This window comes from Rhinolophus sinicus, linkage group LG07 (genome assembly GCF_036562045.2).
Source record: "Rhinolophus sinicus isolate RSC01 linkage group LG07, ASM3656204v1, whole genome shotgun sequence".
Lineage (NCBI taxonomy): Eukaryota > Metazoa > Chordata > Mammalia > Chiroptera > Rhinolophidae > Rhinolophus > Rhinolophus sinicus.
Genome location: NC_133757.1, coordinates 98,115,632 through 98,141,782, shown reverse-complemented (window position 1 = coordinate 98,141,782; position 26,151 = coordinate 98,115,632). Strand labels below are relative to the sequence as shown.

Genomic DNA, 26,151 nt, shown 5'->3' with positions numbered 1-26,151 from the left:
AAGAAAGTGTGGGTCCAAAGCCTAGTGATTTGATTTATCAGTGGTAAACATAATGGTGAGCAGCATTCCATATCCCAAGCCTAGCAATAAGGAGTACTGAGGAGCATGAGGCAGGGAGCTTCTCCGGGCTCCTGAGATGGTGTAGGCTTTCCCCTCCTTTTCTGTCTCCTCCTGGATCCATGGAATATATCAAGCAACAGACAGAAACATACTAGGCTTCCCCCTGAAGCCAGATTTTATGCCCCAACTGAAGACACCTACTTGGAAGAGCCTCTGGGATCCACGGATAATACAGACCATTGGTGCCCCACTGTCTCCCTGAGAATGAGAGAAGGAAGAAGGAAGAGTCTGCAAGCAATCAGCAGTAGCTGTAGCAAGAGGGCAGGGTGAGAGGGTCCTAGTGGCATAAGCTAGAGGCCTCCCCCTGAGCTCTTTCCTGAAACCTAGAAAATGGTGGGTCATGTAGAAGTCTGGGCTGAGGCAGGGGCTGAATACCTGGCAGTTGCCTTTGGTGGCTGATTCCTTCCAGGTACGAAGCATGTTCCTGGAGAGCTGGTCGACCCTCTTCCTGTGTCCTCTGCAGCTAACCAGCACCACTCTTGGCTTCTGCAGGTACACGTTTCAGCCCTCATAGTGTTCTGGCCACGTCAGGCAGCTAGTGTGACAATGAGCACTGACTGCATCAACCACCGAGAGTAACAGGCCCACAGATGATCAAGATGGAAGCCCTGGAAGTATGCAGACAAGCAGCAACTCACAGACTCACAAGAGATGGAGGCCTTAGAGGTGACTGACTAATGCCCCACTCAGTCTCCTCTCCAGTATCCCCAATCCGTGGCTCCTTCATCTCTACTTATATGTATCCTCACTTCTGGAAGCAGCCTACTAAACCTCTAGCCCCAGCCCTAGCTCCTGCCAGGAGAACCTGAAATGAGCTTTCTCTGTGCCCCCACCATCTCTCAATAGCCATGCTTTGTCTCTGTGCAGAGGTTCAGAGCAGCCCAACTTTTCAATCACTGTCATCCAGGGTCTCTGCCAGGCTAACGAAGAATGAGGAAGATGAAACATCTATAAGTGCCATCTTGAAGCAGCCACAATCCTAGAGTTGCTCCTGGCCTTCTCCCCATCACCCTCCTATTCTCCCAGCGGTCCTTCCTGTCTGGCCAGCCTGGTGCCCTGGGAAGGGAGCGGTCACTGATGACCAAGCATGGTTGGGGAGTCTCTGGCTCAGAGTTGCTTCAGGATGGTGGTCTATGTGGGCTACATCAGAGGATAAAAAGACGGGGAGATGTGCATTGTAAAACAGCCCATAAAGGAAGAACCAAACTGGCTTGCTACGATGCTTCTGGGATACAAAAAAATTATCATCACTCATGTTTTGAGATTCTTCTATGTTCCAGGCTTATATTAGGGACCTTACATGTATAATTTCACTTAATTGAATCCACACCACTTATTTGAGGGAGATATTACTGTCATTCTGCAGATGAGAAAAGGTAAAGCTGAGGAAGGTGAAAGAGCTAGCTTAAGATCACAAAGCTAGAGTAGTGAGGCCAAAATTCAGGCCGAGTCTTCCAAAGCATCAGGCTGGCCAGCCCAGGAAAACCCAAATGTGGGCTTTCTGTGGATGCTGAAGGGAAGGCCTCTACCATACTCATCATCAGCTGTCACCCACTCTGTCATCCAACACTGGTGCCAGATACCTTCCTTCTTCTGCAGGCAGACAGGCATTTTGAAGTTAGTGAGTTGTGCTGGTGATCCAAGCAGAAGCAAGGCAAGGTCACTGTCAAGGTCAGTCGGTTTATAATCTTTGTGAATAATTATCTTCTGCACTTGCTTTCTTTCCACATGGACATTGCTGAATGTTCTGGTTCCCATGACAACAGTGACATTTCCCAATGCCATTTCTAATCTAAACAATGAATATCATAACTCCAAACTATATTAATAGTTACAGGGCACTTTGCATTAGTAGACTGGTAGACACATTTGTAAATGGTAGTGTTTACAACTGAATGCTGAGAAGTCCGAAACAGTGGGTGTGCAGGGGCCTACAGCGTGGCTGGAGATCCAAGTGGCAGGAGTCAGGGGCCCAAACTCAGGCAAATCCCTGAGCTACTGAACCATCAGCCCAGGGGCACATCCCTGACCCAAAAGAAATGGAAGTATTCCATCCAAAAGAATAGAATGTGAGCTCCTTGATGACAAAGAACTTAAACGTCTTGTCGACCGCTCTATCGCCAGCACTTAGAACAGCACATAGTAGGTGTTCAGTGAGAATGTGTACAAGGAAAGAACAGTGTACTGGCTATGCAGATGGCAGGCAGGACAAGAGAAGCTTTGTACTGATTTTCCAATATTGGAAGCATAGCTGCCACTAGCGGCCAACCTTTGGATCTGATTAACTTCAGACGACTGGGTATAGAACAGAGACTTTTTGGTACAAAGCCAATGGGAAAAAGTTGGGTGTAGAACCCATGGCTCCACAAGCCTTGTGCGCTAACCCATTAACCTTCCCAGCCCAGACCAAAATGTTGAGGAGACCCGATGTAAATTAAGAAAATGCCTCAGAAACTAACAGGGTTCTTGGGAAGCAGTGTGTAGCCATCAGAACCCACCTCAGAGATATAATTGAGCCTCCACAGTGGTGTTTCTGTGAGATCTGGATACTCACTTGCCGTGGGAACTCACCTTCCTGGACTTCAAACAGTTCATGAATTTGTAACGATGAAGAGTTTGAAAAGGCCGGTCTGTAGCCACACTGATTTTGTCTGAAAAAGAACAGAAGGAGCCATTTATTTGTACGTAAGGAGAATGAGAAATCCTTCTTCTCCTGTACTCCAAGCACCTTCCCAGCTAAGACCTGTGCTGGAGCTGAGTAAAGAGAGCAGGCACGGAAGGGACAAGTCTCTGAAAACACCAGCAAAACACACCCCCTTTAGTGTCTGTCCCTCACATTCAAAAAGAGCCCTGAGACCTGGAGAAGTCAGGACAGGGATCCATCAGAAGCTGTACAGGGGTTGGGGTGGTACTGGAGAAGGACCAAAGACATGCAGGGTCCATTTGGGAAACAGAAACCATGCAGCATTTGAACAAGGAAAGTTTCATATCAAGAAGTACAAACTATAATAGCGGAATAACTACAAAGGGTCAAGAGGACTCCAGGAATGCCAGAGGGTTGGGGGAGGGGAGAAGGATCTTGTCAGGGGAGCCCCTCCCCAAGGTTGGAGTTCAGAACTCACTGAAGAAGGTGTGTTCGCAGCCCAAGGGAAGGCAGGAGTTTGCTTGTCCCCTTGCAGAGCTAGTCCTCATTGCTCCCTACACAGGAAAGACCTCTCTGGAGAACAGCGAGGCTGAGGCTGGAACTCCCCTCCTGGGTGCAGTTAGACTGAGGGCTGGTGAGCAGGTGCGTGGAGGGAGCTTAGGTGTTGAGAGCCTTCTCATCATCAGCCAGGGCGCACCAGGCCTGGGCTGTCCATACCAGTGTGGGACAGCGGCAGCGAGGAGGTGTAGGGGGTTCAAGGAATTTGGGGGAATGAGCAAAGGAAAAGATATGACCACGAGGTGGCAGTAGCGCACACAAGCTTTATTTGAGAGATGCTTTGGCAGGTCTGCATGCAGGAGAAGCCCTTTACAGCATGAGACCATTCAGAGAGGGTAAGACGCGGGAACCACCATCCAGAAGGGGAGGAGGAGAAACAGAGGGCACAGAAGGGGCTTAACATCTACGTAATGTCGCTCAGCGGCGGTCTCTGGGTCAGCGAGCTCCAATGGGCAGTAGAGGTAGGGGGTCTTTGTAGCCACAGGCTTTGTCTTATCTGTAGCTAACCAATGTTGGGTGCAGTTTCATGGAGTATCCAAAGCGGGCAGGCTCTAAACGGCTAAAAAATACTCCGTTGGGCTATGTTGAAAACAATTAGATGTGTAAAAAAGTTTGGCATCGGTGGGCTTGAGCTGATGGGTATCAGCTTGCTGTGAAGAAATAAACAATCTAGGGACCACTAAACACAGGCCATCTTTTGGCCATTTACATAACAGGAGGTCACTGAACAGGGGACAGGTGTCGAGTTCATAGGGAGAGCCATTGCCGGAGCATAGCGCCACTGGGTGTGCCCCCTGCCCCTGGCAGTCATGCCTTAAGAGCAAGGAGAAGCAAACAAAAGCCTGCTAGACAGAATCAGAAAGAAGAGGCTCTTCCCTCTACAGTATCTCTCTAGCACCTTCTACTGAGGATGCTATTGTTTTCCAGCTTTATTGATATACAATTGACATATAATGTTGTGTACGCTTAAAATGTGCAATGTGTTGATTTGATACACTTACATATTGCAATACAATTACAATAGTATTAGCTGACACCTCTATCACATCCATTATTACTATTTCTTTTTTGTAGTGAAAACATTTAAAATCTATTTTCTTAGCAACTTAAAGTATAATTAACTGTGATCATCATGCTGTACATTAGATCTCCAAAACTTGCTCGTCTATAACTGGAAGTTTGGACCATTTGACCAACATCTCCCCATCCCCCCCTACCAGCCCCTTGTCTCTGTTTTTATGAGTTTGGCTTTTATAGATTCCACATATAAGTGAGATTATACAGTATCCATCTCTCTCTATCTGACTTATTTCACTTAACATAATGCCTTCAAGGTCCATTCATGTTGCTGCAAATGACAGGATTTCCCTTCCTTCTCTTGGCTGAGTAATTCATTATATACCAGGGGTGCCAAAAAAATGTATACAAGTGGACACTTTGGTCACCGTTGCTCAAGCAGTAGTTCATTGTAAACACAAATGTCTGGACGCTGATGGTAACCACTCTGAGCACCTCTTGTAATTGCAGAAGTCAAACGTGACTTGTATTCATCTTTTGTTATTGGTATATATTGGGTATTACAATTTTAATAGTTTGTTCCTTTCTTAAAATGTGTATACATTTTTTTGGCACCGTGTGTGTGTGTGTGTGTGTGTGTGTGTGTGTGTGTGTGTGTATCTTCTTTATCCATTCATTCATTGATGGACACTTAGGTTATTTCCATATCTTGGCTATTGTGAATAATACTGCAGTAAATTTGGGAATACAGATCTTTTCAAGATCCTGTTTTCACTTCCTCTGATTTTCAACCCAGAAGTGGGATTGTTGGGTCATATATTAGTTCTATTTTAAATTTTTAGAAAGATCTCCACACTTTCTCCATGTCCTCTCCAGCGATTGTTATCTCATGTCTTGATAATAGCCATTCTAACAGGTTTGAGGTACTCTCTCATTGTGGTTTTGATTTCCTTGATAATTAGTGGTATCAAGTACCTTTTCATGTACCTGTTAGTCATTTATGTGTCTTCTTTGGAAAAATGTCTGTTTAGTTATTCTGTTCATTTTTTTAATCGGATTGTTTGGAGCTTTTGATCTCAAATTGTAGGAGTTTTTTAGTATATTTTGTATATTAATCCCTTTTTCAATATATAGTTTGCAAAATTTTTCTCCCATTCTGTAGGTTGCCTTTTTATTTTGTTGTTTCTTTTGCTGTGCAAAAGCTTTTAAGTTTGATATACTCTCATTTGTTGATATTTGCTTTTGGTTTTCTGTTTTTGTTCCTTTTTATATATAAAAAAAATTTGCTGCCAAGACTAATGTTGAGCTTCTTCTCTATGTTTTCTTTTAGGAGTTTTATAGGATTGGTATTATGTTTAAGTCCTTGATCCATTTTGAGTTAATTTTTGTGGTGTAACATAGAGGTCCAATTTCATTGCTCTATATGTGTTTATCCAGTTTTCCCAACACAATTTGTTGAAGAGACTATCCTTTCCCCATTGGGTGCTCTTGGATCCCTTGTCGAATATTAATTGACCATATAAGCAGGGGTTTAACCCTAGGATCTCTATTCTGTTCCAGGTGTCTATTTTTGTGCCAGTATCATAATGCTTTTATTACTGAAGCTTTGTAGTATAGTTTGAAACCAGACATGGGATGTCTTCCCATTTGTTTGTGTCTTCTTCGATTTCCTTCAGCAAAGTCTTACAGTTATCATATAGATCTTCCACTTCCTTGGTTAAATTTATCCCTAAGTGTTTTACTGTTGTTGATGCTATTGTAAATGGGATTGTTTTCTTTATTTCTTTCTCAGATGTTTCATCCTTAATGTATAGAAATTCAACTGATTTTTGTTGATTTTGTATTGTGAAACTTTACTAAAATCATTGAGAAGTTCAAACAGTTTTTTTAGTTGAGTCTTTGGGATTTTCTATATACGGAATCATATTATCTGCATATACCGTGTTTCCCCAAAAATAAGACCTAGCCAGACAATCAGCTCTAATGCATCTTTTGGAGCAAAAATTAATATAAGACCTGGTATTATATTATTATATTATATTATATTATATTATATTATATTATATTATATTATATTATATTATATTATATTATATTATATTATATTAAAATAAGACCGGGTCTTATATTAATTTTTGCTCCAAAAGACATATTAGAGCTGATTGTCTGGCTAGGTCTTATTTTCAGGGAAACACAGTAGTGAGACTTTTACTTCTTCCTTCCTGGTTTGGATGTATTTTATTTTTTTGTCTTGCTCTGGCTTGGACTCTAGTAGTATATTGACTATGAGTAAGGAGGGTGGGCATCTGTGTCTTGTTCCTGATCTTAGCACTCACATTATGCTATAGGTCTGGTTGTGTTTATAATCTTGGGATGAAAAGGCCCTTCTAATGCATCAAATACAAGGCAAGGACCATAAGTAAAAATATTTCTGAATTTTACATAAATTTTAAATTGCTGTTTTATCCAAAATAGAGTTGGAAGAGCATTAAAAAATTAGGAAACAAGAGTTTGCAGCACATAATAGAGACAGAGGGCTAATGTCATTAAAATAAAATTTAAATGAGGTTCTGCAAATCAATTTACAACATCCACTCAAATAGGAAACATGGGAAAATGTATGAACTAGTAATTTTCATAAAAGTAGAAAATATTATGAATAAGGCTGGGAGTGGGGGTAGAGTGAGCTTGTGCCCAGATACATTTCAGAAATATTGGATTAAATAACATTAAACCATTTGCATTACTATGAGATTTCTCAGAACCTTTACAATGTGAATATCCACTATGACTTTACAGAAAAAGTATCAAATGGAGCACCTCCAAATCTTGTCCATAGAGCTTTTTGCTGTGCAGTTTCTAACAGGACAGTCTCTATAGAACATACGTGGGGGGAATTCAGCATTAATTCATTTGCTCCTACAATAGTTCTATAACTTTACCCTCTTTATGAGGTTACATAATTTAATGCAGGTGGCCTAAATTGAATAAGGCCCTTATTCCACCACAACAGCTCCTAACAGCTTCTCCCAGAGTGTTAGGCCCAGAAAGATCCTTGATGCGTTTACACAGAGGGGAGTAGAGACTGGAGAAACAAAGGCAGTAGCTAAGTTGTTACTCCAAGTCCCCTGTATTTCCAGAACTTTGGGTCCAGACCCTGGGGATCTTTTTAAATGGCATATTCACTGAGCCCAATGCATCTACTTTGATTAACTAATTGTAATCTCCTCATTTCCTGAGCCATTTACTCTAACTCAGCACCCCGTTGGGCCTCTGAATGGACTCTTCAGGAGCCAAGGAAGAGGTGGCAGGCCTCTCCCCATCCTTTGCTTTGGGTTGGCCTGGCACAGACGTGGATCTTCCTGGGCATATCCCTTGAGAAGTCAAATTAGAAACTGGAGCATCTTCCTTTAATTCCAGTCCAATTGCCCAACCTGTGCCTCTAGCCAAAGCTGATAAAATGCCCGCTGCAGCTGCATCCGTGGGGGCCATCATAGAGGCATGGCAGAGCTGGTCATGGGTGGCATCACAGTAAGCCTGGGGTCAGGGAGGAAGCAGGGGATGAAAGGTAGCCTGGCATGGCTGAGTCTCGTCATAGCCCAATCTTTCCCTGTCTGTGTTCCCGCTGCAATGGGAACTCAAGGGACCGTTTCAGGCAAACTTCTGTGTGTACATTTCCCCTTCACCCTTGACTCTGAGCATCTTGAGGAACCATGTATTCTAGCATCTGCTTTGGCATTAAGGAGCTTTGGGTATTTAGGCAAGTTTTCCTAGTCTGTGGAACCAGATCTCAGAGCCTACTATGATTCATTAGGAGACTTGGATTTATCGTGAGGTTACTGAGGAGAGTGGTGGAATGAAAGCAGACCATATAGTTATAAGTGCATTAAAAGATTATTCTGTATGTAACATGGAGATTATTTTAGAGAAGATGAAACTAGAAAATAGAATATCATTCAGGCAGTGGCTCCATCATACAGATGAAAGATGGTTGTAAAGTAAGAAGGAAGGTGGTTATATTAGTTTGCTAAAGCTGCTATAACAAAATACCAGACAGTATGGCGTAAACAACAGACATTTCCTGGTTCTGGAGGCCTGGGAAATCCAAGATTAAGGTGCCGACAGGGTTGGGTTCTTTCTGAGGGCCATAATGGAAGGATCTGTTCCAGGCCTCTCCCCTTGGCATGCAGATGGCCACCCTCCTGCTGCCTCTTCATGTGGTCATCTCTCTGTGTACCCCCACTCCTGGGGTCTCTTCCTATATGGACACCAGTCATACTGAATGAGGACCCTGCCCTGAGGGTCTCATTTTAACCTCAGCACCTCTTTAAAAACTCTATCTCCAAATATGGTCACATTTTGAGGTACTGGGGGTTGGGACTTCAACATATGAATTTTAAGGGGGACCCAATTTAGCCCATAACAGTGGAGTTACCAAGAAACAGATGTAATTGAGAGATACTAAAGAGGTTGAATATGAAAGTATTGTGGTTGATGAGCTATGTAGGATTAGAAGGCAGATACACTGCATATCCCAAACATTGCATGGGGTATACGTATACTAGAAAACATTGTTCTTGATTTGAAATTCGAATGTAACCAGGCATCCTGTATATTTATTTGCTAAATCTGGCAACCTTAATCTGCACTGAACAAGCTCCCTTGTCTGGACACCAAAGTTACAGAATTACTGGCTGGGACAATAGTAAATAAAGTCACTACAGTAATGCCACCCTGAGCGCTTCTGGAGCAGGAATCCTGGGCAAACGATGTAATCATGTGCTTCCTTTCTTCTTTGAATTTCTACGGATTCCTTATAGAGCACTGAAGTTTCTCTCCACACCCAGGCCCCCATGTTTGCCCAATTCCAGAAATAGCCATTCTCATTGCAGTCTATAAGAATAGTGCCCTCTGGAGTTGTTGCTGGGCACGGTGGTTCTGTCCCCATCCATCTATCCATCCACCAGTTCAGGCATGGTGCAGTCCATTGTTATTATAAAGAAGCTTGGCAAAGAAATGCTGGACAGTGAATGAATATTTCATGAGAAATAAAGCCCAAGTCATGTTAACAGGAGAGATTAATAGACCCAGAAAGAAATGGATCTTCCTAGAGGTGAGCTGTGATTTTGTTCAGATACTTTTGTAGAACATGAGTAGCAGTTTAGAGTGGCTGTGCCTGTCATCACTGCCTCTCCATCAGTGAGATTAGCTGTCGTCCTCCATCCTCCCAATCATACCCGGGCCCAGACTCCACCTTCCCTCCACACCCCCAGAACCTACAGAACCTGAGCAAAGGAGAAGCCATGGGCATTTTTCAGGCAGTGGTAGCAGGGCCCGGGGAGGGAGAGAGATATATCCAAAAGAAGTGCAGAGGGAAAGCCTGGATCTTCCCGGTGTCGACCAGAGCCAGGTGACCTGGTGCCCTCTGGGACCTTTACCCACATGCCATTAAAGAGAGCCTTAGCCCTCCGTCAGGGCCAGGATATTCTGTTTGAGAAAGCAGGTGAAGTATTGTTCAGAACAGGTGGGGATAGCACCATTGGTGGCCACACAACAGGCTGGCCCAACCCTGTGAGTGGACCCCTGGGCACCGGGGAGCTGCAGGCTCCATAGAAAAGGAGGCGTTTGAGTCTTCAAATAGGCTGCTCATGTCGGGCCAAAAGCAAGGGGCCCCTCAAGGACTTGATGAAAGAGAGGCCACGCCTAGGTCAGCAGGAAGGGAAGCGCAGACAAGACAGCTTCAAGGATGAGGTACCTCTGTGGAACCATCTTAGAAACAAATGGCCAAAAGAGAGACCTGCATGACCTCTCTGAGTTCTCAAACCCACAGTCCATTGTGACATCGCCAGCCAGGGGCTTTCTTAGGCTCATTCCCCTCAGCCCTTGCCTCCATCACTTCTTAGGCCAACAGCAGAGCCCCAGGCCATGCTCCTGTTATCAGTTTTGCTGCTCATGTCCCAAGCCAAGGGCGCACATCTCGGTATGTGGACTCCACTCTCAGTGGCCAGAGCAGCTCTCCCATGCGGGGCCGGCCATGACAATGACCCTGCTCACATCCCCTTCACCCAGTCACTAATGATCATTAGGGGCGAAGGGAGACAGTTGGTTAGTGAGCTCATTAATTAACCAATTGGCCACTAAGAGTCTGGCTCAACAAATATTAATGGAGTATTTCCTCTCCTGGGGGCAAAGAGCTGGACCTGGACTCTGTCCAGAAGGCAGATGTCGCTTCTCTGCACAGGCAGCTGCAGCCTTTGTTCTCAGCCTCCCAGGAAATGGAGCTGCTCTGCCTGGAGCAGAATGTTCTAACTTAGAACAGTTCATGTCTTCCAGTAGGTTCAGGCCCTTTTGGGCCACCCCTCTGGTTTCCCACGTGTATTAGTTTCTTACGGCTGCTGTAATAAATGACCGCAAACTTAGTGGTTTAAATAACACACATTTCTCATAGTTCTACAGGATAGAAATCCAACATCATCTCGCTGGCCTAAGATCAAGTCGTCAGGATTCCTAGCGGAGGCTCTTGGGAGAATCTTTGCCTTGCCTTTTCTAGCTTCCAGAGGCCATCCACATTCCTCAGCTTGTGGGCCCTTCTTCCCTCTTCAAAGCCAACAATTGCATCTCTCCGTGCCTTTCTGCCATAGTCTCATCTCTCTTCTTCTGCCTCCCTCTACCACTGTTAAGGACTCTTGTGATTCCATTGGGCCACTCTGACTATTCAGGATAAGCTCCCTATTTTAAAGTCAGCTGACTCGCAACTTTAATTCTATCTCCAAAATCCCTTTCACCTTGTAAGGCAACATCCACAAGTCCCAGGGCATGGTCCATTAGGACGTGGACATCTTTTGGGGGGTGTTATTCTGCCCACCACTCCATAGTTGATACTGGACAAGTATTTTCCTCCAATTTCTCTTGGATGAGAATAGGAATAAGCTCAGTGAAGTGACTTGCCCGAGATCACAATGCTGGAGGGGGTATGGAGCCAATATTTCTGACCCATGTCTCAAAAATTACGTATCTGTTAGCTTACTCGTGTTCCTGGGCTACTTCCCTGGGCCAACCTTAGTTTCTTTATGTCTAAAATGGGTATAATGGTAGCTACTTAGAAGCCTCCTATGGATGTTGACTAAGTGTTGCATCTTTTCCCTTCCATTCTGCCAGAATGTGGTATAAGACCCATTTTTGAGGGAGAACCTCAGTATTCCAGAATCATAGAGGGGATGGAGGCTGAGGTGGGTGAGTTTCCATGGCTGGTGAGTATTCAGGCAAGAAATGAACATTTCTGTGGCGGCACGATCATCAACGAGTGGTGGATTGTCACTGCTGCTCACTGCTTATTTAATGAGGAGCTAGTGTAAGTATCAAGAGCCCATCCCTGTCGCTTCTGACAGGGCTCCCCCCTGAAGCATCCCCACACTCAGCCAGAGCTGATTGCTAAGGGGACTCCTAGGGCTGCTCAGTGCTAAGTCAGACATTGTGGCGGCCACCCATCCCCTCTACCCCTGGGGATGAGGAGGCAGCGAACCTCACGCTGGTACTCTGCTCTGCCCTCCTCGTTGTCACCCAGGGCCAAAAACGATGGCTTCCCTGTGGTCACACACGGTGGTCCTAGGAATGCCTGTGGCCTGGTGGGGCCAAAGCGCTTGGTCCCTTTACCTTTCCTAGGTCAGTGAAATCCTTTTAGGAGGACATTTCCCTAATTCTGGAAGTCTGGATTTCTGGGCCATCCTACTTCCCTACTTCTTGTACAGTTTTCTCTGTGCTCCAGCCAACTGGTGGAAAATCTAGCATTTACTCATGGCTAATCATGTGCCAGTGACCTTCTAAAAAACTACCTGTGTTAACTTATTTAATCCTGCCACAACCCTGAGACACATAGAATGTACAAGCCCCTTTTAACTCACTCAATCTTACAACAACCGCTGGGGGCAGGCAGAATGAACAGCCTTATTTTATAGAGAAGGCAACTGAGGTCCAATAAGGATGGGTGAGTGACCCAAGGTACACACCACGCAGACAGAAACACGATTTCAATCCGGGGTCCAGTGCTTGTGCTTTCTGCTACAATTGCTACACCCCCTCAAGGACATTTGAAGATTCACAAACTAAATAAAGTTAAAGGGCTAATCAAATACCTGGGGCAAGTTTCATCATGCCATGGCCAAGAAACCTAGTCGTACCTGATCCCGTGGGATACTTAAAGACTGACTATTGGAAAGTTCCCAACAATTCCGTCTGAAGGGAGTTCCTGAATTATTACTGAGGATTTTTTCTGCTTAATCAGTGGCAAGGCTAGACTAAATTCTGTCCCAGGGTCTCGAAGTTGCTGGTAGACACATCAATGTAATAATACCGTACTTATCTGAGGGCTAGTTTGATTTGTGCTGGGAGTTGTGTGTTGTTTTTATTTTTATTCTATTTTATTTATTATATTCTTTTATTTTATTTGTGGGCTCTTTGGAGCAGCCTTTGTACCAGGAGGCAGGAGTAGGTATCTCGTTCACATCTCTGAGCCTGTACTGGGGCAGCCATGTAGCTGTGGTCGGCCACACCAGCTGCTTCACCCTCCTTCTTGACCCTTCTCAAATTCTCACATCTCCTGAGCAACAGCCTCAGTAGGACAAGTCCTAAAGACCTCTAGAACTATATAGGATGTAGGTATTTTTAAGCACTGGTGCTTTGTGACTTTCCTTCCCCTCCCACCTTCCCCTCCCTGGTTCTGTGCTCCCAGTCCAATAGACCTGAGTGTTGTGCTGGGAACCGGCAACTTACAGAGCCCATCCCTGGAAATAAAGGGCGTCTCCAGCATTGTTATTCACAAGGACTTTAAAAAGCCGAACATGGACAATGACATCGCCTTGCTGCTGTTGAACTCACGCATCGCGTTCAGTGGCCTGAAAGAACCCATCTGCATGCCGAGGAAGCCCAGCCCCTCCACATGGCGCGAATGCTGGGTGGCAGGATGGGGGCAGACCAAAACTGGTACGTGACTGCTCAGCATCTCCTGAGACCTGCTGGGGGAGGAGCCACATCCCAGGCATCTGAGGATGGGCCACTCAATCTAACAAAGGGAGGAGAGTGGAAAGGGGAGAGGAAGGAGGAACGAGAAAAGGACTTGCATTGGAACAAATCCCTGCACAACAGAGGTTCAAACAAATCCCTGCACAGCAGAGGCTCACAGAGGCCCAATCTCAGCCTCTTCCGAGGGCCAAAGAGGCAATTCTCCAAGGCCCCAAGCTGAGATGCCAGGTCTGAGCCAGTCCCCAAGACTGCAGCCAGTTCAGAAAAGTCTTGTTTGTTTAATTGAATTTAAACTCTGCAGTTTGTCAGGGGCCCCTCTACTCTCCATTCTTTCACATCTCCCTTGATTCACACGTTGAATCACACATTGATTCACACACGTTTCCCACCAAGTTCCTACAGGCATTCGGGACGCCTGCCCTGGCTTAGATGTTTGATGGCCCTGGAATGGTGCCCAACCACCCTCAGAAATTAATCTGCTGTTACTTGTTACCTGTTGTTACATTGTTACTTGGCCAAAATAAAAGGAACTGTAGGAGGGCAGAAAGGGATTATGAAAGAACTACCCCCCCCAAAAAAAAAAAAATAACTCAATAAAACCTTGGACTGTCCCCAACGAAAACTCAACAAAACCAAGAGCCAATGGGTAGGGGAGGGGATGGGCACAGCACAGCACTGTCTCAGGCCTGAAAGAGACTCCAGGTCCATAGGGATGCTTTGCAATGAGCTGGGGTCTGGAAAATGGGAGGTATTTCAGGAGTTTCATAGCTGGACAGCATGTGGTGTAACATTGATTCTGGGCGCCAGGCACTACTCAAAAGTTAGAAGTGGAGGAGGAGGTCTACCAGATTTAAAATACTCAGTAAGGAGAAGAATTTTGAAATCTTTGTGTGGTCAGAGTTAATGAGGTGGAGGGAAATTCAGACAAATTCCTGGAAGCTGTCTGAAAAGGGCCATGGCAAATCCCCTGTAAAGACTTGCAGCCAACCTATCCTTACCTAGAGGACCTGGAAGCTTTCTCACTGGGAGTGCAACCCCACTCCCAGCAGCCTTGTGTTAGGGAACCACCATTCTCTCCTCATTAAAAGTGGTAATCGGCAGATATGATGCAGAGGCGGGATTAGGCTGAGGAATGATCAATAGCCAGTTCCAAGAAGTCAAGTCTATAGGTCAGGCTGGAGTCAAGCTGGGAGTCTTCTTGGAAGCAGGAATATGATTTTGAACGAGAGGAAAGATTCAAGGAGGTGGAGAATCGTTTGGGGAAACCTGGGATGGTGGAGTGCGTAAACTGTGTGGGATTACTGGAAGGAAGTAGAGTGTGAGGGGCTGTGAGGATGTGAAAGAAGGTGGAGGGGGGCTGGTGGGAGGCAAGGATGCTCAGAGTCATGGCGGGCACGGTCCGCTGCACTATCAGCACCGGGACTGCTGTCCAGGGACTTTTCTAATGTGCTTTCTCTGGGGCCAGATGACAGAAACTCTATGACAACTGATCTCATGAAAGTGCCAATGATCATCATGGATTGGGAGAAATGTTCCAAGCTGTTTCCCAAACTTACCAAAAATATGCTGTGCGCTGGATATGGGAATGAGAGCTATGACGCGTGCCAGGTAACTAAGGGATCTCCCCACCCTCACCCTGTAGGTCCCTACCCCTCAGGGCTGCTGATACAAGGGTATCCTCTCTCCACTGGGAACGAACAACAAGAGTCGGAAAATGTGTGGGGATCAGGGTTTGGCTATGGGAACAAGGACACGGATTGGGGAGTACTCGTCGTCAGGTCCTTGAATAGCAGCACATGCCTGGGAGTCAGCATGCGGCCACCTGCATAAATATTGAAGGTCTTCCCAGGTACACTAGACTTTTTCCATTACTAAGACTTCTTAAAAAAACAAAAATCCAAGGAGGATTTGAAATCCATACAGGGAAACATTTTAATTCATTCATTGAGCAATCTTTTTTGAGCATAGTAAGCCCTGGGGATTTAACCGTGAATGAGACATGGTTTCTCATTTAAGGGAGCCCACAAGCTCCTGGGCAGATAGGTGGGTAAATACCTATAATATATTGGGTGATGCATGTGTGTTTCATTGAACCAAAGTGTGGTATCTTAGTTTCTCTTTAATAAAATGAACACAAAAATCAAAAAATAAGATCACTTTTTGATTGATGCTAGAAAATATAGAAAGGCACTACTCAGAAATTAGCTTCCTCTGGCTCTGAGGATGGTGATGGACTTTATCTTTAAAGCTCAAAGATGCTGTCTTCGTCTTGGGAGGGATCCCCTGATGAGCCCACTGAGTCATACTTATCAGCTAGACAGTGGATCTGGTCATTGGTGTAAAACTATAAACGCAGGCGTTAAGTATTCAGTGGGGTGATGGAAGGTTGTCTCATGGAAGGGGAGAGTATTTATCCACAGAATTAGCTATCACTGTTTAATGTTAGGAAATTGTATTTTTCCCTAGTAGACGATGAGATCAGGCCTTCGGAGGGAGTTGCTGGGATAGAGGTTAGGGGCACGAATGGAGCAGAGAATGGAGAAGGGGCTCTGAGGAAGGCAGAGTGGACTCCAGCAGCAATGGCACCACGTTTAAAAAGGAGTCCCCATGTGGTGAATACTGTGAAAACCAAAACGAGAGACAGAATCAATGTCACAGGAGCCTTGTGTTTTCTTCACAATCTGGACCACTTAAAATATAGCAAAACAGACAATTAAATTAGGATTTCTGTTATGGACAAGATGGAGTAGGCATATTTCTCCCCATCCCTTCCATTGACTACAGCTAAAAGCAGTGGGCCGTATCTTATAAAATAAAAATAAAGGCTCTGAAGGTGGAGAGAAGAAGAGAGACTGACAGGATATCCTAATATTTAAGGAATGAAAGAGCAGTGGGTTCCCTGGATTTTCTTTTGGCTTCTGATATATCCCAGACTGGATTCTAGAGAACCCTGCAACTCAGAAATGCCAGTGGGCACAGACAAAAACCAAACCAAACCAAACAAGAAAGCTTTCTCTCTCTTTGGACCGGGAAAGGGGCAACCTAGCAAGGCAGAAAGTTTTTGACAATAAATATTTTATTCCAGCCAGTCCTCCTTCCCCATCAACCAAGGTCAAGTGAACAACCTCGCCTTGTCCCCTGCCGCTGCCTGCCATGGTGGTGTCAGAGGCGGCTAAGCGGAGAGCCAGGACTTTGACCCCCATCTAGTTGTCATGAGCCGTCCTCTGCCCCTGCTCAATGGCAGTGGAGACCCCCTGAGAGGCAGGCCTTTCACCCCACGCTGAGGTACCTGAGCACTCCTGCCCCACCCCTTGGTGTCATCGCCGGCCTGAGTGCGGAATTTGGACTTCCACCCCAATCCAATGGTAAAGCATTGGTATCCTCTTTCCTCTACTCCAGCTTTATAAGAGGTCTGTAACACAGAAGATTTAAATAAGAACCAGACTCTAGTAACCTAATACTCAGGACAATTCTCAAGACAGGACGTGTCATAACTAGAATAGTTGCACTAACATATATGGATTCAATTTATTGATAAGCATAGGATAAGGAAAAATAAAGCTAACAATCTGAGTAAAGAATCCTTTTTATAAAAAATTGAGAATTATTAATTCCTAGATTAAGTTCAATTAAGACCATTCAAAATGAATCACGCACTTAACTGTAAAATTATGAAAATTTTAGAAAAAAATGTAGAAAATCTTTTGGACATAGATTGACACCAAAAACACAACTCAGAAAAGGAAAAACTGATAAAGCAGACCTCATCAAAATTAAAAACGTTTGCTCTATAAAAGACCCGATTAAGAGGGTGAAAAGACAAGCTACAGAACGGGAGATAATATCCAACAAAAGAATTATAGTTTGAATATATGAGTATAAAGAACTCTCAAATTCAACAGCAGAAAAACAAACTATCAAATTAGAAAATGGGCAAAAGACATGAACAGACATTTTACTAAAGACGACATACAGATGGCAAATAAGAACATGGAAAGATGTTCAACGTCATCCACCATTAAACAAATGAACCCCAATGAGATCACTGGCACACCTCTCAGAATGGCTTAAAAAAAAAAAAAAAAGTAGTGACAAAACCAAAAGACTGACAAGAGTACAAAGAAACTGGATCACGCACATACTGCTGGTGGGCTCTGTAAAACAGTTTGCGTTTCCTGAAAGAATGAACGTGTTCTTGCCATACAACCCAGCAAATGCCACTTGGAGGCGTTTATTCCAAAGAAATGAAGGCTGGTGTTCACAAAAAATCCTGTACAGCAGTGTGTGTGTGGCAGCTTTATTTATAATAGCCCCAAACTGGAAACAAATGTCCTTCAAGACGTGGATGGTTCAATAAAATGTGGTACATCCAAACCACTCAGCTATGACAAAAAACAACTACTGGTAATGCAACAATGGGGATGGATCTCCAGACTCAATGCTGTGTGAAACAAGCCAATTCTCAAAGGCCCCACACTGTATGATTCTACTTACATAACATTCTTGAAATAAAAAAATAAAAAAAATTTAGAAATGGTTAGTGGTTGCCACGGGGGTCAAGGAGGGGTTGGGGTGGGCGGGAAGTGGATGTAGCATAAAAAGGGCAGCAGGAGGGGTCCCTATGGAGACGGGAATGTTCTGTATCCTGACTGTATCTCCATGGATATCCTAGTTGTACTATTGTGCTATAGTTTTGCAAGATGCTTTTGTTGGAGGAAACATGAAAGGGGTACATGGAATCTCTCTGTATCATTTCTTACCACCGCATTTAATCTACAATTATATCCAAAATAAAAGCAGAGAAGACAAAGCTTTCCAAACTTTAGGAAGCAGTTAAAGGAAGATCTCAGATCATAGCCATGCCACAGACCTAGGGAACAACCAGTTCACAATGCAACAGGAGACAAAGCGCTCCGGTATCAATAGACAAGGGGAGACACCATTTAATAGACAATGTGATTGGAAAGAGCGAGCATTCCAGAGGAGAACCTGGGAAAAATCATAGAGGCTTGAAACAGCATCACGTGTTCAGGGGACTCCCAATACTTCAGAAGCCAAAGGTAACACACGATGACTCTGGAGAGGTGAGCAGAGCTCACTGTTATCCCAACCTGCCGCTCCTCTGTCTCACCGGAGAATATTAGACTCAGGCCCCACCCGTACTCCCACCTCTCCTTTCAGTCTCTTTGATTCAACACCATCCCATATCCAAATGGCCAAAGACAACTGTGGCAAAATTAAAATCATCAAGTGTCATCTTTGCTGACATTGTCTGTACCCTTTCTTTGCTTCAATGGCTGGATCAACCATCTGGAATCTAGGAATTTTGCTTCAATCCCTCCCCTATCAAAATGTACTTTAATGGAAGTTTCTAAAATTAATCATCGATTCCTTAAGAGTGCTATAAATAAATATGCTGTTATTGTTGTAAGCCCTTTTTAAAAATGTTGTGAAGTGGAAAGCTTCGCTGTCTGTTTAGAAAGCTGTCTATTGTCATCAATAAGCTGACACTGATGCGGGCAAGGAAATTTTTCAGAAATTACACAATATTATCATCACCTAAAAACAGATAAGCCAGGGTCCCTTAAAGTTTAAAAATAATGGCCCTCGCAAGTAAAATCACATCTTTAAAGTTAGCTAACTTTAAAAAGGCATGGAGTCACATAATTAAGGGAAATCATAATTTTATAACAAAAGAACATTTAAATATGTTCAAAATAATGGCAGTAAGATTATATGATGCTTAAAATACTAATTAAAAGTAAATGCTAAAATGAAAAACAATTGGATTTTGGATTTACTTTTCCCAGCACTTTTCTTCTTTGTAATGTCCTAAGATTATACTATGGGGGATAAAAACATTTGATTTTAAAAAATAATAATTTTTTTAAGTGGCATAGTCAAGCAAAACACAAAATCAAACATATCCCAAGAAGTGACACGGTACTTCTCTGAATGACTAGCTCCCTCTGGAGCACGGGCCGCCGCAGTGAACCACGCTGCTTTGTCAACTGTCTCCTCAGCTCCAACAGAAATGTCTTATTCATGTGTGAATTCTCAGTGCCTAGTGCAGTGCTTGGCTTGGGAAAAAGGCTCAGCAAATGTTAATCAAATAGGTGAACTTTCCAAGGAAGCCAGCACCTATCTGCCAGCAAATGAGCCCTCGTGGAGGAGACATCTGAGAGGGGTCCTGAAGGAGGCAGGGAGTCTGCAGGTGGAGAGGAGGTTATGAGCTGGCTGATGGCTGGGCTGTGGGACAGTCTGCTTATGGGGCTACCACGCTGACCTGGGTTTAGACCCAAGCTACTTTTTTTAAACCTCTCTCTCTCTCTCTCTCTCTCTCTCTCTCTCTCTCTCCCCCTTCCTTCCTTCCTTTTTTTCTTTTTCTTTCTCTCTTTCTTTCTCCTTCCATCCTTCCTTCCTTCCTTCCTTCCTTCCTTCCTTTCTTTCTTTCTTTCTTTTTCTTCCTTTCAAGTTTATTGGGGTGACAATGGTTAGTAAAGTTACATAGATTTCAGGTGTACAATTCTGTAATACATCATCTATTTATCACATTGTATGTTCCCTGCCCAGAGTCAGTTCTCCTTTTCATCACCATATAGTTGATCCTTTTTACCCTCATCTATCATCCCCTCCCCCCTTACCCTCTGGTAACCATAAACTATTGTCTGTCTATGAGTTTTTATTTCTTCATTTGTTTGTGTGGTATATAAGACTTTATTTTTTTAAGGCAGTTTTAGGTTTACAGAAAAATTGAGAGGAAAGTAGAGATATTTCCCATATGGCCTCTGTCCCCACACATTCATAACCTCCTCCACTACCAACACCCCGAATGGGAGGGGTACATGTGTTACAACTGACAAACCCACACTGACATGTCATTATCGCACAGAGCCCATAGGGTCACTCTTGGTGTTGTGCATCCTATGGGTTTGGACATATGTATAATGACATGTATCCACCATTATAATATCATACAGTAGTTGCACTGCCCTGGGCTACTTTCCAGGGTGTTACTTTGAACATATCACTCATGACACTTGCACAAACATCTTATTTCGTTTCATAGAATCTTAGACTTTTAGAGCTGACAAGGAATATAGAAAATATTTCATCAAAACTCTGTTTCACAGATGAGAAAGCATGGATATTTTAATCACCAATCATTTCCTTCACTATCTGAATGGATCCAAAGCGGTACGCTAACTTCCTTGCTCTTTCCCACACCTTCAGTAATGTTGTTCTCGCCACTGGCCTGTAACATTGACTGGGCAGGTCTCACTCTCCCTGCTTAGACACATGAGAATTTCAGTGATTTCCCGTTCTTCGTCCAGGTAGTGGGGGGCCCAGGCTGGAAACCGGGTCATGTGCTTCTATCCCAAAAAGGACAAGAGTGAGTACATGGTGTAATTATCTCACAGCTGTGATGCTGGGAGGCTCTAACCAGACAGGTCCCCAGCTGCCAGCCGTAGTCCTTGAAAGAAAGTCCCCCTCAGGTGGGCTGTCATCTGTCCCAGGTGCTGGCTGGCTGAAGCTGGACCCTTCTTTTAGGCAATCCTTTATTTCCGAGAGGAAGAAGAAACAACTGTAAAGGCTTTATGCATGAAAGGACATTTATTTATTTATAGATGTCCCTCTGGGTCCCAGCAGTCCATGAAGAGACTCTGTTTCCTAAATATACAAGTAATGCTTGTAATACATAAGCGTCAAATAATACTACTAATACATTTCTGGATCATTTACTATATAGCATTTACTCTGTGCTAAGTGATTGATAGATTTTTTTTAAATTTCACTGTCAACAATCTTGGGAAGTAGTTGGTATTATCTCCATTTTAATGACATTTTAATAACTTATAAAAGTTATTTGCCCAAGGACAGTTCTCTCCTTGTTATGTAAGTAAATAACAATCAAGGAAATGTATTAATAAAAATTTTTATTATAACATTCATGCCTTCATAAAATTGAGGAAAATTATAAAAACAGCATTTATGCAACAAGCTAGTTGTGTAGAAATTGGAACAAGCTATTTGAGTAGAAATCCTGTGGATGGGGTTCTTGCCCCATGACTTTGAAACAGACCTAGCACAAAGAAAAGCACAAACCTACAAAAAATAGCAGCTAAGTGTTAGAGGCAACGTTTCGTACTGGAAAGGGTCATTTTGGTTTTGGCCCATAGATACTTACTGGGTGTCCTTGAGTTCCGATTTCTCTGTTAATTCTGCACTGTTTAATCCTTTGCTTGGGGATGCTTTGCACAGTCCACCCAAACGCCACTTGAACACAATTTATTCATTATCTTCCCCTGCCTTTTATCTTTGTTAACCATACCCCGTGACCTTGGAACTAGTCTTCACACATCCATATCCAGTGTCACCAGTCACCAGATCATGTGGGTTTCAATCCATCCCTGCCTCTCTGACCTTCTCAGGCCCTGGGTCAGATCCTCATCATTTTCACCTCCTCTTAGTCCCTCTCACTTCTGTCCCACTCCTCTCCAATAGGTCCCACACACTCTCGGTCAAATTCCTATTCACCCTCCAAATGAAATGCTCTGAAGTCTATTCGGACAGAACTTTCCCTCAACAGAATCAATTCATCTCCCGCTGCACTGCCTCCATATCTTCTTCATTCTGCTCCTGCCCCACCAAACACAGTGGGTCCTATTCGTTTTCATTTTTATCTCCTCCACTAGACCATAAAGTCATGTATCCCAAATGCCTGACAATTAGTTTTTCCTCTGTGAACATTTGTTCAGTGGGAGTGATCAAACCACTTCTGACCTTCAATTTGCTAATTATAAAATGAGAATCAAAATACTTACGTCAACGGAGATGAGAGGTGGTGAGGTTGATGAGAAAAATAAGTCAAGGGGTTAACACAGTGCCCCGTAATCCTCCTCCTCCCCCTGTTAGAGTCCGTTATAAGAGTCCTTCATTCTAGTCACCTGTTTATGATCGTGGAAAGGGAGGCCGTCTCTCCACTGAAGAAGATGGTTTGAACGATTATAGTCATGCAGCTCCTTCCGTGAGACGTGAGTAGCCAGGTGGAGACAACGTGTGCTTTGGCGTCAGAAGTCCTGGTTCCAACTCTGGCCGAGCTACTATTGATGCTGAGCAAACCCTTCCTCCTCCTTAAGCCTCAATTTCCCTGTATTAAATGGATGAAGGGAAGCCATGGATATGTGTGGTACACGGTAGGGACTTGGATCATATTTTCTGTATAAATAACCATGTGCGTCATAGAACCATGTGATGCCACCCTGGAGGGACCACACATTCAGAAAAGTTTAGCTCATTTACCTCCTGCAAACACCCACACTAAAGAATTAAAGAGGAATATGATTCTCCCTCATGCCTCTGGAAGACCATCAAAGGAGATCCCGTTCATATCCATAACCCCAATAGCACTTCTCATATCTGTTTTCACTCCTTCCCCTTTACAGCCCTTTACAGAGCTTCTGATTGGATAAGACCCATACAACTAGTCCCCACTCTTCTCGTAGCCTCTGCAACATTTATTCCGTCTTCCAGGTCCTGTCTCACTGTGTTGCAGACGGAGTATTTTTTCACCAAGCCCTTCTTCTTCTTCCTCTCTCTGCAGTCCTATCCCATCCACTGCCCCTCCTGTACACCCCACAATTCCCAGAACCAGCCTGACAGCAGCACACTCCTCCCACGGACCTGGGATAGGGGCTGGCATTGGTCAGCAATGACCGATCTCCTTTGGCCGCCTGGAGTAGGGGAGGTCCACGCGTCCTCTCCCATTAATGAGCAGGGCCCTGCCTCATATGACAGTTTAGAATGGGACTTGCTACTGAACTATGTTCTCTGCCCCAGGGTGACAGCGGCGGGCCTCTCGTCTGCACCCCAGAGTCTGACAAGAAGTGGTACCAGGTGGGCATCATCAGCTGGGGAAGGAGCTGCGGAAAGAAGAACACTCCAGGAATATACACCTTGTTAGAGAATTACGGCCTCTGGATCAAGAAGGTGACTGAGTTAGAGGGAAGGCCCTATAACGCCGAGAAAATGAGAACTCCTCTCCGAAAGAAACGAATGAGATCCCAGGCCTCAGAATCCCTGGAGCCACGCGGCCCCAAATTCTGGCTCCTGCCCTGCCTTCTGTCCTACGTGCTGTTCTAGGCCATTTTCTACCGATAATAAAGCAAATGCTATTCCTCAACCAAGGAGGGTTGTGAGAACGTGCCACCAGCAGAGGCTGACTACAGATTAGAGCTAAGCGCTAGAAACTGAGTCTGATAACAGAAAGTAGGACCAGAAAGTCAGGCAGGCTGGAGCCCTTGTTTGGGGACTGGCTTCTGGGACCCTGCGTTAGTCAGGACTCTTTTCATTACAGGCGAGTTACTGAACTCAAACCATCCAAAGCCAAAAAGGTTTGTCGATGTACATAACAGCAAAAACCAGGAGTGGTATGTTCAGTCATGGCTGAATCTAGGAGCTCAGCAGATTTTGACAGGGACGGTCTCAAAAACAGCTTCCAAGGGGTGGCCGTAATGACCACCAGTACCTCCAGTTTGGATCCTACCAGCTTAACAGCCCCAGTAGGAAGAGAGAGCCTTGTTCCTGGGAATTCCAGCTAAAGTCTGTGGTGTAACTCTTGTGATGCCTAAGGCCCTGAAAGCATTTACATCTGCCCTGATGGAGACCCTTATCTCCTGTAGCCACAGGGCTGAGGTGGCTAAAACTCAAACTCACAATCTCATCCTGTAACTGGCTGAATTACAGACTTGCGCTCTCAGCTTCGCGGGGTGTCTACTGTTAAAGTGAAGGCATGGATGGCAAAGGAATGAGATCCTGAAAGCTGGGATGGTCGTGAGTGAGAAGACCCTGATGGAGCTGGGAACGTTGAGCCTCTAAATTCTGAGTCTTCTTTGCCAGTGGCAGAAGTCTCCACCCTGCATTGCCTGGGAAAGGGTAATGGCTTCCCCTAAGGCAGCTGCTGAGCAAGACAAGGCTGACCCTCAAGACCCACCCCCATGGCCTACTCAGCTTCTAGACACATAACTAGACTCAAGTGCCAGCAGGCCCCTAAAGGTGAGGTACAAAGTGTAACCCAGGAGGAGAGGCACTGCACGCCAAAAGAACTACTTGAGTTTTCTAATTTATACAGATAGAAATCGAGGTAACACGTGTGGGAATGGATATTACGATTGGGATAATCCTGGAAGGAACCTGCAGTTGGAGCACGCTGATATGGGCTCACGAAGCAGGGATTTTTGCATCTAACATTGCATTTAATGTTGCATCTGTATCTACTGTTCCTAGAGTTAGGGAAAGCGCTAACAGTTTGGTTGGTTGGTTGGCTGGGCAAACTAAACATGGGCCAAAAGGAGACCCACAGTGGTGAGTTTGAAATGCCAGACCTGCCTTGCTTTAATGTAAAGGAAGGGATTAATGGCTTAGGAAGATTGGAATGTTAGAGTGGATTTGTCATTTGAGACCTACTCACCCACACTGGGAAGGTGCAGAGCACATGCCTTTCACCTTACGGTGAGAAGTAGATTTGTGAGGGGAGCCCTGGCGACTTTGCAGGGTGCTATGATCGCTCTCTCTGTAGGTCAGACCTCACAGTGGGAATTGCAGTCACTGAACTGGGAAACCTAAATGCAATGGGGTAATTGGATCCTGGGGGGGCAGGGCCAAGTGGTGGCACTCAACCTCCAAAGGGCAGGTGGGCGTGGTTCCTGAATGGACAGCGGAGTCAAAGCAGCGAACAGAACAGTCTGACACGCAGACTTTGGGTGTCAGCTAGCTGATCGCATTGTTCCTAGAATGGAAATGGATACCGGAACCCACTAAATTCTTACCTGTTCTGTATAAACAGAAAAGCTCTAGGTCAAGTGAACAAAGTCTCATCTGAATCATGAAAACAGAGCTATGGCCCCTCAATCAATCCTCAGACTTGAGCCAAGCGACAGACCCAGGACCCCTTGAATGAGAGGGAGGCTGGGTCCCCTTCAGGAGGGACTCCCGTGCACTACCAAATATTTATACTGTTCGTCTCTCTCCCAGCCTTCCCCAAAGGGACCTACGGCCTTTCAGCAGGGTAACTGCGCATTAGGGAAGAGGAAATACTCAGAACTTTTAGGCACTCCTGCACGCTGGCTCTGAACAGACACTGATTCCAGGAGACGCCCTGTGTCCCACCAGTCGGGGGAGGGGGAGGATTTTTGGAAATCAAGTGATTAGTGGAGTGTTTTAGCTCAAGTCCATCTCACAGTGAGCCCAGTGGGTCCCCAAATTCATCCTGGTCCCCCCCACCCCCCACCCCCACCCTCCGGTTCCAGAATGTATCACCGGAATAGGCATACTAAGCAGCTGGCAGAATCCCCACATTGGTTCCCGGGCCTGTGGAGTGAGGGATATTATGGTGGGAACCACGTTATGATCTGGCTGCTGTGATAATGAGGTGGGGGCAATGTAGACAGTTCCCATTTAACTAACGAATGCGACACTTTATCATGACACGGAAACTGTGAGTTTAAACATTATCCAGTGAATCAACTGTGCTTCGTCATGTCCTGTGATTATCATGTATGTCCCGTCAGAGTTTTAATACCTAGAGCTGCAATTCCTATCCTGTGTGCTGAGGTGCCCAGGGCACGACCACAAACTCTTGGAGACACTGTGGAAACACAGAGACATCTGTTGGACATAGAGGGAAACAGCAACATCTGTCGGATGTTGAGCAGACTGCTACTATTAAGTTATTTGGACCTAACTAAATAAATGCAGTCGTTAGGTATTTCTTTTGGCCTAAGAGGACTGTGAAA

General features: G+C 44.8%; 1 protein-coding gene across 1 annotated transcript; it reads left to right on the top strand.

Moving 5' to 3' along the window:
• The first annotated feature begins 7,840 nt into the window (after positions 1-7,840).
• Positions 7,841-23,518, top strand: PRSS55 (serine protease 55). Its single transcript, XM_019733101.2, is given in 7 exon segments — positions 7,841-7,870; positions 9,613-9,749; positions 10,243-10,319; positions 11,468-11,690; positions 13,068-13,318; positions 14,823-14,965; positions 23,198-23,518. Coding segments are annotated over 7 exon segments (1,182 nt in total).
• The last annotated feature ends 2,633 nt before the right edge of the window (positions 23,519-26,151 follow it).